General features: G+C 32.7%; 1 protein-coding gene across 5 annotated transcripts; it reads right to left on the bottom strand.

Annotated features, from left to right (window-relative positions):
- LOC133805379 (protein TOPLESS-like) lies at window positions 1-9,058 on the bottom strand. Of its 5 annotated transcripts, XR_009878947.1 has the most exons (27): window positions 8,913-9,058; window positions 8,022-8,132; window positions 7,749-7,928; window positions 7,520-7,633; window positions 7,287-7,445; window positions 6,995-7,121; window positions 6,746-6,848; window positions 6,601-6,659; window positions 6,376-6,526; window positions 6,130-6,239; window positions 5,984-6,053; window positions 5,806-5,879; window positions 5,568-5,663; window positions 5,391-5,486; window positions 5,145-5,272; window positions 4,811-5,045; window positions 4,501-4,665; window positions 4,331-4,396; window positions 4,034-4,171; window positions 3,389-3,499; window positions 3,123-3,305; window positions 2,591-2,719; window positions 2,399-2,494; window positions 2,097-2,285; window positions 1,585-1,748; window positions 1,184-1,463; window positions 1-352 (listed from the first exon to the last, which is right to left on the bottom strand). XR_009878947.1 is itself a non-coding variant. In XM_062243548.1 (26 exons), the coding sequence occupies exons 2-26, from the start codon at window positions 8,099-8,101 to the stop codon at window positions 1,328-1,330; spliced, it is 3,159 nt and encodes a 1,052-aa protein (XP_062099532.1). In that variant the 5' UTR covers window positions 8,102-8,132; window positions 8,913-9,058; the 3' UTR covers window positions 1,019-1,327. The 5 variants fall into 5 exon arrangements, 4 of the variants coding, with proteins under 4 accessions (XP_062099532.1, XP_062099535.1, XP_062099534.1 ...); XM_062243548.1 differs by lacking the exon at window positions 1-352 and having other exon boundaries at window positions 1,019-1,463; XM_062243551.1 differs by lacking the exon at window positions 1-352 and having other exon boundaries at window positions 1,019-1,451.
- Window positions 9,059-12,316: the final 3,258 nt, after the last annotated feature.

Raw genomic sequence — 12,316 nt, 5'->3', positions numbered from 1 at the left:
CATATTATACCACGTCCAAAATAAATATGTTCAACTAACTCATCAAAAGTTAGGCCATAATATTACAATTTTCTATCTTTTTTATCAAATCCACACATAATGGAACTAGATCACGCTCTTACCATGTAAAGAAACTAACGTCTCTACAATTTTTTATTACAATTGGTTCAATCTCCACCATTGTCGTTATCTTGTAAGTTAATTCTATATCGAAGAGGTTGCGATCGATTTCTGTAATTTCATAAATATGTTCAACTAACTCCTCAAAAGATAGGTTAGTTTGTACCAAACTTGATCTTGATCGTGAGTCATTTGAAATCCATTCCATGAGTCTTATTTCTTTTTCTACAATCTGTCACATAATATTACAATATTTTTCAATGACATATGAAAAAAAATAATACAACAAACAAATATAAATTATTGGTATTACTTTAGATTAAAAAGTTAAATAAAAAAATGAAAATCAAGTTGAAAATATAGAAATTCAACAACCTGTATGATAATTCAACACCTCGTCTAAAAGTTCGACAGGTGGTTGAAAATATACGATGACTTGTCTAAAAATTGGACTACTTGTCTAAATTCTACAAGTGGTCTAAAATTTAGACTGCTGATATGAAATATCAGACTCTTTGTCGAAAAATTACAAGCTGTCAAAAAATTATAGGTTTCTCTATCTAAAAAATGGCTGAAACCACCATTAATTTTTTTTTCTTTAGATTTTCAAGCTTTAACTTCCATAAAACTCTAGAAATAAACCAAATTCTTAACTTATACTTCCAATTTCTCCGGTTGTATAAGTTTAGACATTAGTTTAAGAGGTCAGCCAACATGATCCTCTTTAATTTTTGTGTTTAGGGTAGAAAGATTTGAACTTAGAATCTCCTTTTTGGGAGGAATTTCCACGATTCTCTTAATTCACATATCCTAACAATCTTACTAATTACCAACCAATAATAATAATAATAAAAGTTTCTACTTAAGAAAAGAAAACTATTATTTCATAAAAAGAAGAGAAGAAAACTAGGCACTCTGATATTATAATTTATACGTACACATGTACAACGCTGGCCATATAATTATGCTCCCGCACTAGTTTATTATCAATGCATCTAGTCCTTTAATTAAAAACTTATTCAAACATAAGCTCCCACCAACTCTAGGGCTGTAGTTAGCCTACCTGTATGCAGGTAGGATAGGAGCCATTCATTGCCCAAATCTGAAGCTCAATCAATCACATCATGGCCCATGAACCTATATTTTTTAAGTTCCTGTCAATTTCTCTCCCCCTTGTTCTCAGTGCATGCATGGCCCAACTCCACAGTTACCTACCTTCATCTTCTGGCTCCCGAGGCTCAAGGACATGGACCTCGCCATTTGTCAGCCCAACAGCAAATTGGGTTGCTTTTTGAGGATGTGCTGCAATAACTGCTGGGTGCACACTCTTACTGCCAACCAAACTAAACCACAACACGTTGATCAAATCTCATACTACTTAACATCTACATTAAAACAAAAGAAAACTATGGAGAATAAGACAAACGACATTACATATGTACATTTAAAACGAAATTGGATTACCTTGAGTTGACAGTAAGGTAATCAGAGGCATTAATTAGACACTGCAGTTTAATTGAAGCATCAAACATGGCTATGGTTCCATCCAAAAAGCTCGCATATATCATCTGGCTATCACAAGAGAACGTTGCATACGATATTGGTGAAGAAGAGGCTCCTGGCATCCACTGCCAAAAAAAAAATATATAATAGATAAATATATATTTATATAAGTAATTGGTGAAAATGACATCTTTTCTGAAGTTATTTTGTATTCTGACCTAGTTTTGATAATTTTTTACAAAATGGCCACCGTATGAAATTAACAACCGCTGAATTTTTTGACCAACTATCTGAAAAATTTCAAACAGTTTGAATAGTCGGATGCCATTTTGCAAAAAATTATCAAACTTAGGCTAGGGTGCAAAATGACTTTAAAAAATAAGTCATTTTGCCAAAACACCCTTGTATATATAATCCTCCACAACCATCACTCTGTCAATCATATTATAAATCTGCTTATGTTGAAGAAAAACCTTGTTAACACAGTCTAGGCCTTTAATTTTATATATTGCTAAGTGGGCCTTGTGAACGGCAAGGAAGTGCAACTGATCTTGGTGAATCCGGATGTAAGTGTCTGAATATGTTTCCAACTCCACTCCACCTGAAATTTGCAAGAATGTGCTTCTCTTGTTTTGCCAACTATCAACATTCCAGACAATCATCTGCATATAGCAACAATTAATGTTTAAATTATCCTTCCAGCTCTTACATACAGAGAGTCTCAATTTTGGAATAAATAAATGTTATGGCATAAGATGTATTAGCATAAACCAACCTGAGCATCAGCACCAGAAGAAACGAGTATATTAAGAGTGTTGGAGAAGGCAAGGCCTGTGACTCTTTTAGTGTGGCCCTCAAGCTTGGTTTTGACCTGCAAAAAATTATAACAATGAAAAATTATCTTTGTTTTTCTTTCTACGATAGTAGTCAGTCTATGACTATGAGTTTACAAGGGCTAGAAGAAAACCATATTTGTGCGGGCATTATAGATTAATATTGTTGAATCATCAGTTCCAATAGCAATTATATTGTTATCTTGAGGATGGAATGCCAGACATGTTGCCACTGGTGGGGGAGGCATTATATTCATCAATGTCTGTTTTCAACCAACCAAATTTGAAAATGGATTAGTTAGTACAAGTGTTAAATAAACAAGACAGTGGTGTGGTATACAGGAAAAAAAAATCATAAGATTTTGGAAATGAAGAAAACATATTTTGTCACAAAATAAAAAAGGGGAAAGAAAAAAAAATCCTAACTGTTCAGAAAGAAAATTAAAAGGTATAGCATTCTTTTTCTTTAGTTTTACAATGTAGAAGAACTAGTTGAAGTATGTACAGCAAAACTTCATCAATTTGGAAAAAAATATACAAATATATATAAATATATATATATATATATATAGTGCACCCATGTTCTAGAATTTTTTCTTATATATCCCAGTTTCTGCTTCTTGTTCTTTTATATCAGATTTAAGAATGCCACAACTTCAATGTTACCTTAAATGTAAACATGTTGAACAGAGAAATCATCCCTCCAGATGTTGACAAGAGATATGAGCCATTCTTGGACAATGCAAAGCAGGGCAGAGTCTCTTCAGGATTTATATCCGGAAGGATATTGATCATTAGCTGTGAGCCACTCTTTGGTTGCCATAACTGAGGATAAACCTTGGTTGTTGCCTGCATGAAGAATATCCCATAATTTCATTCGTCAACTATTCTACTTTCAATTACCAAGAGATATATACATATTAGTATTGTACCTTGCCAGTCAAATTCAATTCGTTCTGTGGCCATTTCCAAAGTAGATGAGTACCATTTGATGCTAACGCTAAAATTCCATTACCTGATTTAGTGTACATCAAGCCTGATATCTGGCATGGATCAGAGGAAGATAATGCGAAAATTTTGAGATTCATTTCATATTAGAACTCAAACCATACATGCCCAGTAAGCTCAGATTAGAATATAAACAAGACACTATCTCACCAGTAACTATTAAGTAGAGAAAAGGAGTACCCAACTGTAATATAAGATGATAGTTTATCATCTTCTATTAATTTTTAATGTGATCAATAATATTAGCTTGATTTTAATAAAGAAAGAATAATACTATATTTCAGTATTAACTGCATCCAAGAATAGAAAAATACCATGATCTTCCTAGTTTAAGATCCAGTGTCGTGGAAACTTATCCATAGACCAAAAAAAAAAGAGTACCATGATAACACTGCATTTCAAGTATTCTAATTATTTTGGCAGAAGGAACCTACAACTTTACGGTTAGTAGCATCATCCATCGGGATATTATCAAAATTTGGTACATGAACAATATAAAAAATTAAAAGGAAAACAAAGACGTAACAATGTAAAAAATAAGATATGCTTCTAAAAGAACAATTTCATACCTTTCTCGTTTTAATAAGAGCAGAAAGTTGCAAGGATTGGTATCGAGAAGGTTTATCAAACTCAATGAGATTCTGGACCTTGTCATCTTCTCCAGTAAGTAAGGATTTCACATCCACCGCTTTCTCTAAGTCTCCATTCTACAAAAAGGCTTTTTACTTTGAGTAAGAAATATACCAATATACTATTCATGCTAGTAAAACCTTCTTTAGATTTAGGATAATTTAGAAGGATAAACATTAATTCGAAATAGACCCGGACTGGTATGGAAATTATGCAACTTGCAAGTAGTTCAGAACCTTCAGGATGATACTTCTTTTAGTGAATTCAACATTAGCTTCATTTGCACTTGGATTTATTGAAAGCTGCACGCAGTAACAGATATCAGGGAAGAAAAATCTTCTAGTTGAAGTTTTACAAAACACAGAATTCTTCCCATAGGAAACAAACAAAAGTTCGATAGCCTGACCTTTTGCAAAGTTTCAGAATTCTCAGAGGGAGCATCAACAAAATGCTTCTCACTTGCTTGCAACAAATGAAGTCCACTATCAGTTACTAGGATCTTGATTTTGCTTTCATTTCCAACAACGGCCAACAATGTTCCCTCTTTATTCAAGCAAATCCGAGGAGCAACCTAAATTATATGGTTAAAAAAGAAAAGAAGAGAAAATTCACAGCTTAGATTGCTCGTATCCTTATTAGATATCCGCTATGAAGAACCATGCAAATCAGTCCCAACACTACACTCTAAACAAAAATTGGTCACACAAAGAACTCACCGGTAGGTCTCTGCCTGCATCAATTGTTCTCAAAAGTTCTTTGCTGTCCATGTCCCAAAATTTTATCACATGGTCATCACCAGCAGCCAAAAGCTGGTTCTTGATCGTACCAAATTGCACAACAGTTGAGGGGCATCTATGGAGTCCTTGGTAAAATCTTTTAATGCAACCTTCACTTTCATTCCATTCAATGAGGAACGACTCCCCATCATTATTGGTCCCGCATGAAAAAAGTCTACATTAAATCAATGCATCAATAATATCATAATTTACCCTTCTGATATTCAAACACGCATGCCAAATAAGAGAGCAAATCATGTGTGTAACATAGAACCTTTGACCATCAGCACTATAAGCCATTTTTGTGGGCCCAAGACCAGGAGCATCATAATCTACTCTGCATCCGATATTATCATACAACCATGCTTTAATCTTGCCATCCACTGATATTGAGAAGATAAACTGAGTCCTTAAACCAAAAACAGAATTACATGCCATACTGGTTAAATACATCAGATCATTGTGTTTTGAATATTGGCAAAATCAATTGGAAGTTCAGACTATTGAAAATATATCTTACATGAATATTTTCCTTCATATGGGAACAAACAGAGTAAACAGGTTTATCATGACCTTCAAATGTAAACTGCTTGTCACCAGTAGCCACATCCCACACCTCAACAAACATTGATTGAACACATTGTCAGTTTCCTTACAACTGATTTTACAATCAGGACTAATAAACCAACCAACCAACCTTAATTGTCTTGTCATCGCCACATGTTATGACCAAAAGGCAATCATGAGGAAAAGAGAATGCTAAATCATTTACACCACCCACATGGGCATCGATCTGCATATGACAAACCCAGCAGCATTAGACTCACATAAAAGCTAACATATACTCATTTTCCTCTTTCCTCTTTCCACTTTCCTCTTTTTTTTTTTCTTTTCATTTTGTATTTACTGGGCTTGGGGGGTAAGAAATATCAGACCTCCAATCCTTGTTGAACATCATCACCTCCAGAATAAGAATATAATTGCACAATATGTTTTGAATATGCAACCCCTGTTTAAATGAAGTCAATGCGGATTCTATTATCTAAATGAATAATATAGTAACAAAAGAGAGTAAATTCTAGTTTACTGAGTCCTTCTGCCACCCATGCTTACCAAATAAAGAGCCTTCAGGACTCCACCTAATTTGATTTACAGAGATACATGGATCTTTGACGAAAGCCGCCTGAGTATAGCAAAGGATAGTTAAAAGGTTAGATTGTTTTTTAAAAAAATCATAAATTAATGTGGAAGAGACAGACCTTGAAAGCCATTGAGCATGTTCCAATATTCCAAACTCTGAAATTTGTTGAAACCAATTTTTTCCCATAACTAACATCCCACAGTCCTACGTCCCCAAGAAAGGTTCCAACTGGATAATCATATTAGCAAGACTTGTGAGTAAATCCAACTAATGCAACAATCATATGATATCCTCATATAGTACCACTGAAAAATATATGGTATCTTGAACTGATAAAAGAAAATTATATTTTGCATATGTTCACCTAGCAGCAAAGTCTGCTTAACAGGATGAAAATCCATGGTGATTGGATGTGAGTCCTCGTTGAATGTTAGAGCTACATTCTTGGGCACGTCTACGTCTTTGGTAGGTACCACGTCGTGACATTGACCAGGGTCAAAGATACTAGACGCTACCTGCAGATATATACAGACAAAGTGAAAAAACAAGTTCTGTTACGTGATGTTGTCATGTGATTGAGTAGGCTTACTTCGTCCAAGGCCCCAAAATCTTTGGATGATATATCAGAGTCTCCATGCAGCTCTTGAGCTATACCCACAACATCAAAAATGAGTTAACAATGTCAACAACAAACAGGTATGTATCATGGAAGCCATGTAAGAATTAAAAACTACCGGGGTTGGGTGCTTCAAGGAGGGTAGATTGTGTTATGGTAGACGGACTGGAACTCCTACTACCAGGAGGAGTCAGAACTGACAATGATGTAGCTTGGGAAGGCTGATCATAATGAGTTTGAGAATTAGTTAGAAGAATCTAATCATATGACACTCCACAAAGCCTAGAATCTTCTTTCATTAAATTGCTCAAGAATCAATAAGATAAATTTCAAAGTGATAAACCAGTATATCCAGAACAAATCTTACAATAGGATTGTTCTTAGTTGACTCAACAGGAGAAACATTGTCTGGCTGACAAACATGATCAACAAAAAGGGTTTTAATATCAGGATTTGGATGGGGATGCTTGCATTGTATGTGCTGCCAATTCAAGCTGTCAATATTTACTAAAGTCAGTAATCTCTAGAGTTGCCAATAAACATTAAGAAGCTAAAACCTTGAATAAAAAGAGAAACAGAAGCACACAGATAAGAACGTAAACATACATATAACAGTCAAGTATAAAGGAAAAGAGAGAGAATTGGAGAAAGTGTATCACCCTTGGTTAATGAGACGGCGTAACCTCTGGCTTCCAAAGGTAGGAAACTTTAATTTTCCATTAAAAAGCAGATTTGCCTCAATTATTTTTTTGAGTTCTTGTATTAAATTTTCCCTGGTAGACTTGGTATCCCCATAGGACGCAAGAGAATTATGTTCTCTGTAGTAGAAGTCATAAGGATAAGCTACTTTCACCATATTATAAAATCACAGAGCTAATAAAAAAATTGGTACCTTATATCATTATATGTCAAAAGTTGAGTCATTTCTGTGAACAGATCTTCATTACCCGACTCAAAAACTTTCAGATCCTTCATGAGAATATCTAAAGCCTCGGCACGATCCTTACTGTCAACAGACATGAATTTGATGTTAAAGAAGCACGAGATCTTCTCTGTTTTTTTTTTTTTTTTGTTAGGTGAGATATTCTCTTTTCTATAAACCTATATAACATAAAAATCACCTGTCCAGTGCCTCCAAAAAACTTTGCTTCCTGATTTCAAAGTATATCTTGGTGGAGAACCGATTATCGTCAAGATTTGTGAAACCAGAGAGATACCTCTCGGCCTCACACCAGTCCCCACTAAGAACCATCTCCTCAAAATATCTCATGTCAAAATAAAATCCACTTTCTTGTTCAAGCCTATACATCAAATTAACAAAGTGATACAATTTATAAGTAACCAGTGAATGCTTTCGAGTTTAGAATGCGAAAGAATCACAACAAAAAACCTACTTGCGAGCAGTTTCTTTAAATCCTTCCTCATCACAGAACTGTAGGATTAGGAAGACAAGCTCCCTGTTGAGTGTAGACATTTCGACAACGCCTCAATTTTTGTTTAGAAACCTCCAAATTCATTCAGAAGATTCCAGTGAGGTACATTTAATATAGAAAATCAACAAACATATCTAGCACAATAACTAAAATAAGATTGTGAATCACTTTATATGAATTTGGGGGCGAAGTGCTTTACTAACGAAACTAAAACCAATTTCATTCATCAACCTTGATTTAAACCAAAACCCATTTGAGTGTCATACAAGACAGAATCTTTTATATTTTTATTTTCTCGTAAAATAAGAAAATCTTCCATCGAAGTAAAAAACTTAGCAAATATCTCTGCTCAGAAATTCATTCCTCATCTTTTGGGGCCTATACGAACTAGGTTAAAAAATCCAGTTTTTTTTTTTTTTTTTTGAGTAACCAAACAACAATCAGAGTTAACTTTATCAACATCTAAGAATCGGATAAACGATCGATCGTCACCGAGATACACAGAACCCATTTCAATCAGAAGCACTTATAAAGATAATCGAAATCAAAATACTTGTGATGAAAAGAAAAAGAAAGTCGACGAACGAAATGATATTAGAACTTACTCCATCTATCAATGACTCCATTCGATCGACTTTAGAAAAATCACGGTTTAGATTAATCAAGAAAAAATATTTTTTTCTTCACATAAATACCATCAAACGAAACAATCGCCTCCCCCTTACCCCAAGGAAAAAAAGAAGTTTGTAATTTAATTGGTAAAGTAAAACTTCCAAACATAAAAATATAACAAAACGTTAAATTTAATAAAAGCAGAGGAGAGGGGACATGAACAGAGGAAAAGGTTTGTACCGTAAGTAAGTCTTCTATCTCTAGATTTTGGGACTAACTCTAATTTTCTTCTCTCAGTCTCCACTGTTAAGGCACAGAGAAACTAGCTGCTGCTGTTGTTGTTGAGACTGGGAAAGACGACAGAAAATGATAAATGATATATATATACGAGTGATAAGTACGTTGACTTATCATTATTTCGCAATAATAATCGATAGGCAACATTCATTATACTTGTTCGTGTATCCTATGACAAATTAAAGAAGATAAGAGCATATTTTGTCAAAAAAAAAAGGATAAGAGTGGTCCTTATTATAAGTGAGATTGAGACGACCACTTTCCACCATTTAGGCCCCGCACGCACAACGGGAAAGAAAGAAAGAAAGGCGCCCATTTTGGTGGTTCTACACGCACGCATGTCGTCATTCTCGACAGATGGAGATGCTCCCAACCCCTAGACCTGTCCTGGCCCGGGATGTTTTGTTTTTTTTTTTTTTTTTATGAAAATATTTTATTTCATTTTACTTTTATATTTCTTTTATACGTAGTTAACATAATTTTTTTATTTTTTATTTAACTTTAACTAAATATAATTTAAATTTAAATAAATAAATAATTAAACAAATTAAAATAAGATATTTTTGAGATATTTTACCATGATAATTATTTAAAAATAATAAAACTATATATTTTATAACTTAAATAAAATTTAATTAAATTTAAACTTAATATTATATTAAATATATAATATATAATCTTTTATTGTCACTGCTAAATTAAAAATTATAACAAACATAAATTTAAACAAAAATAAATAAATAAATTAAAATATGATATTTTAAAAATATTTTATGATAATTTAAATAATTAAATCATATTTATTTAAAAATAATAAAGACATACGTATCATTTTTTTTATCCTATAAATTTGTGTGATAGTTTATTTTTTATCAAGTGATTAGAACTCTTTCTCTCCATCAAATTCATCAAAGGACATTGTAAGATACATTAGAAACTAAAAATAATTGATGCATGTATACTTGTCTACGCTATGACTTTTTCTATTCTTATTTTATTTCTATTATTAATTTTTTTTTAATATTATTGTATTTTATATATATGTCATGTAGTCATGTAAATATATATCTATACGTTGTGTTTAGATGTATATATGTAAAGATTATTAATATAAATATTTATATATACATAGATCTATAATTCATTCTATTATATATATATTTTAAAAACATTGAAACAGTTTTTATTAAAATTATAGACAATGTTTACAACGTTAAAACTAAGCAAATGTGTATTGCACATTGCTTCTACCTAGTATGTAAATCCTAAAATTGACATATTTTATAGAAATATCTTTTTAATTAAAAGATCACTTTTACTTTCCCTTTCTTGTGATTTTCAGAATATCACTTTCCATTTCTTGTGATTTTCGGATTATTTAGCTTATTTTATCACAATTTGATTATAAAAGAAAGATATATCTTGTTTATTCAAAACAAATATTCAGTACTTACTCAAAGTCGTTTCTGGAATATTTGACTTAAAACTTTCGTGCAGCTTAAGATTATAAAATTCAGGAAACTGAATCTTTGATGTCATTAATTATTATTTCTATCTTGAGCATTTTGATCTGTTATAGGTATTAGTTGTCTCCACCAAAATCGTATCTATCGAATCAGTATTTTCTAAAAAAGACAATTCTTCATCAATCAAGAATATCTTCAAATAATATTGCCTTTATTAGGAGATTCTTTCTCAACCTTTATGAGCACGAAATGGACTCTATATATAGGCTTCTAAGGCATTGAGAAAAAGTGAACTCTTAGATGCATAGTTTTGTCAGTGTTTTATAATATTTGTGAGAGTTCCTTCTTTGTATTCAAGATCATAGTATTCATGTGATCTTGTGAAAAAATGAGTGTTTAGTTTTTTGTGGTGAGTTTATACCACGTTCATGAGTGAATACACATTGTAATTTGAACACAACTTTTATAATCTTCGGGAGAGGATTTTTACAAGCATTGCGTTAGGAGGATGCAAGCACTTGCTGGCCATTGAAGGGAGTTCAAGTGGCTGAGCGTTTCAATCAAGATCAGATTAGTGAAGAGGAGTACAACAAAGTTGCGGCAAATCTCAAGAGGGAGTCTTGTTTTGTTTAAGTCAATTTTTTGTACTTGTGATTCTTTATTAATTGGTTTTATTCTCTGGGCATGGCCCCAAGGAGTAGGTTATTCGAAAGGGTTTCTAAACCTTGTGAAAATTCGTTTTGTTCTTTATTGTTTTTGCACTGTCTTTTTATTGTGATCAGGTTTTGTCGTGACAAGTTCGGATTCTGTCCCGATAGAACTGAAATCTATTCAAACATTTAATTACCATTCCGCACTTTAATTAATTCACATGGTTTAATTAATTTGGTAATTACTAAAAACAGAATTTCAATTGGTATCAGAGCGGGTCACTTATTTTTGAGTGTGATCTTGGTTTATTCTGTTTATTGTTCTTGTTCTTGCAATGTCTTTTTTCACAGAAGGAGGCCCCATAAATCACCCCCCTTTACTCAATGATTCGAACTATCCATATTGGAAAGTTAGAATGAGAGTCGTCATCAAATCTCAAGATGAAAAGGCTTGAAGAGATGTTTTGAGTGGTTAGACTCCTCCAGCAGAAAGCAATGATGTAACTAAGGTAAAATCTGAACTTGATTGGACTGATGCTGAAGATAAACTGTCCAGTTACAATAATAAAGCATTACATGCTATTTTTAATGGTGTTGGTGAATGTTACATTAAGTTGATTTCTTCATGTGTTTCGGCCAAAGATGCTTGGCAAATCCTTCAAACTCAATTTGAAGGAACTGCTGATGTCAAGCGTTCTAGGCTTGTTATGCTCACAACAAAATTTGAAAATTTGAAAATGAATGAAAATGAAACCCTCACTGAATTTTATGAGAAATTGTCAGATATTGCTAACGAATATTTTGATCTTGTTGAGAAACTTGAAGATAATGTTTTGGTTTGAAAAATTGTTAGAGTTCTCCCTGACAGGTTTCAGACTAAGCTAACTGCAATTGAAGAAGCAAAAGATCTGGACAAAATAAAAGTAAAAGAATTGACTTCGAACTTTTGAACTAAACCAAAAAATTAGACAAAAAGGTAAAAACAGAAGAAATCAATGAGAAATCTATTGCCTTGAAATCTTCCAGAGAAAAGAAGGAAAGTTCGGATGATAAGGATGATGAGATGGCTTTGTTAACAAAAATTTTTCAAAAGTACATAAAGAAATTGGGAAACAAAAATGTCATATCCAAAAACACATGATAACTCTACAAAATAGAGTTATTTTACCACTTTTTATGTGCTAATTGTTGCTTAATTCTTGAGTTTTTAATTGATTTATTAAGTTTTAAA

This window comes from Humulus lupulus, chromosome X (genome assembly GCF_963169125.1).
Source record: "Humulus lupulus chromosome X, drHumLupu1.1, whole genome shotgun sequence".
Taxonomy (NCBI): Eukaryota; Viridiplantae; Streptophyta; class Magnoliopsida; order Rosales; family Cannabaceae; genus Humulus; species Humulus lupulus.
This window is presented reverse-complemented; position numbering and strand designations above follow the sequence as displayed.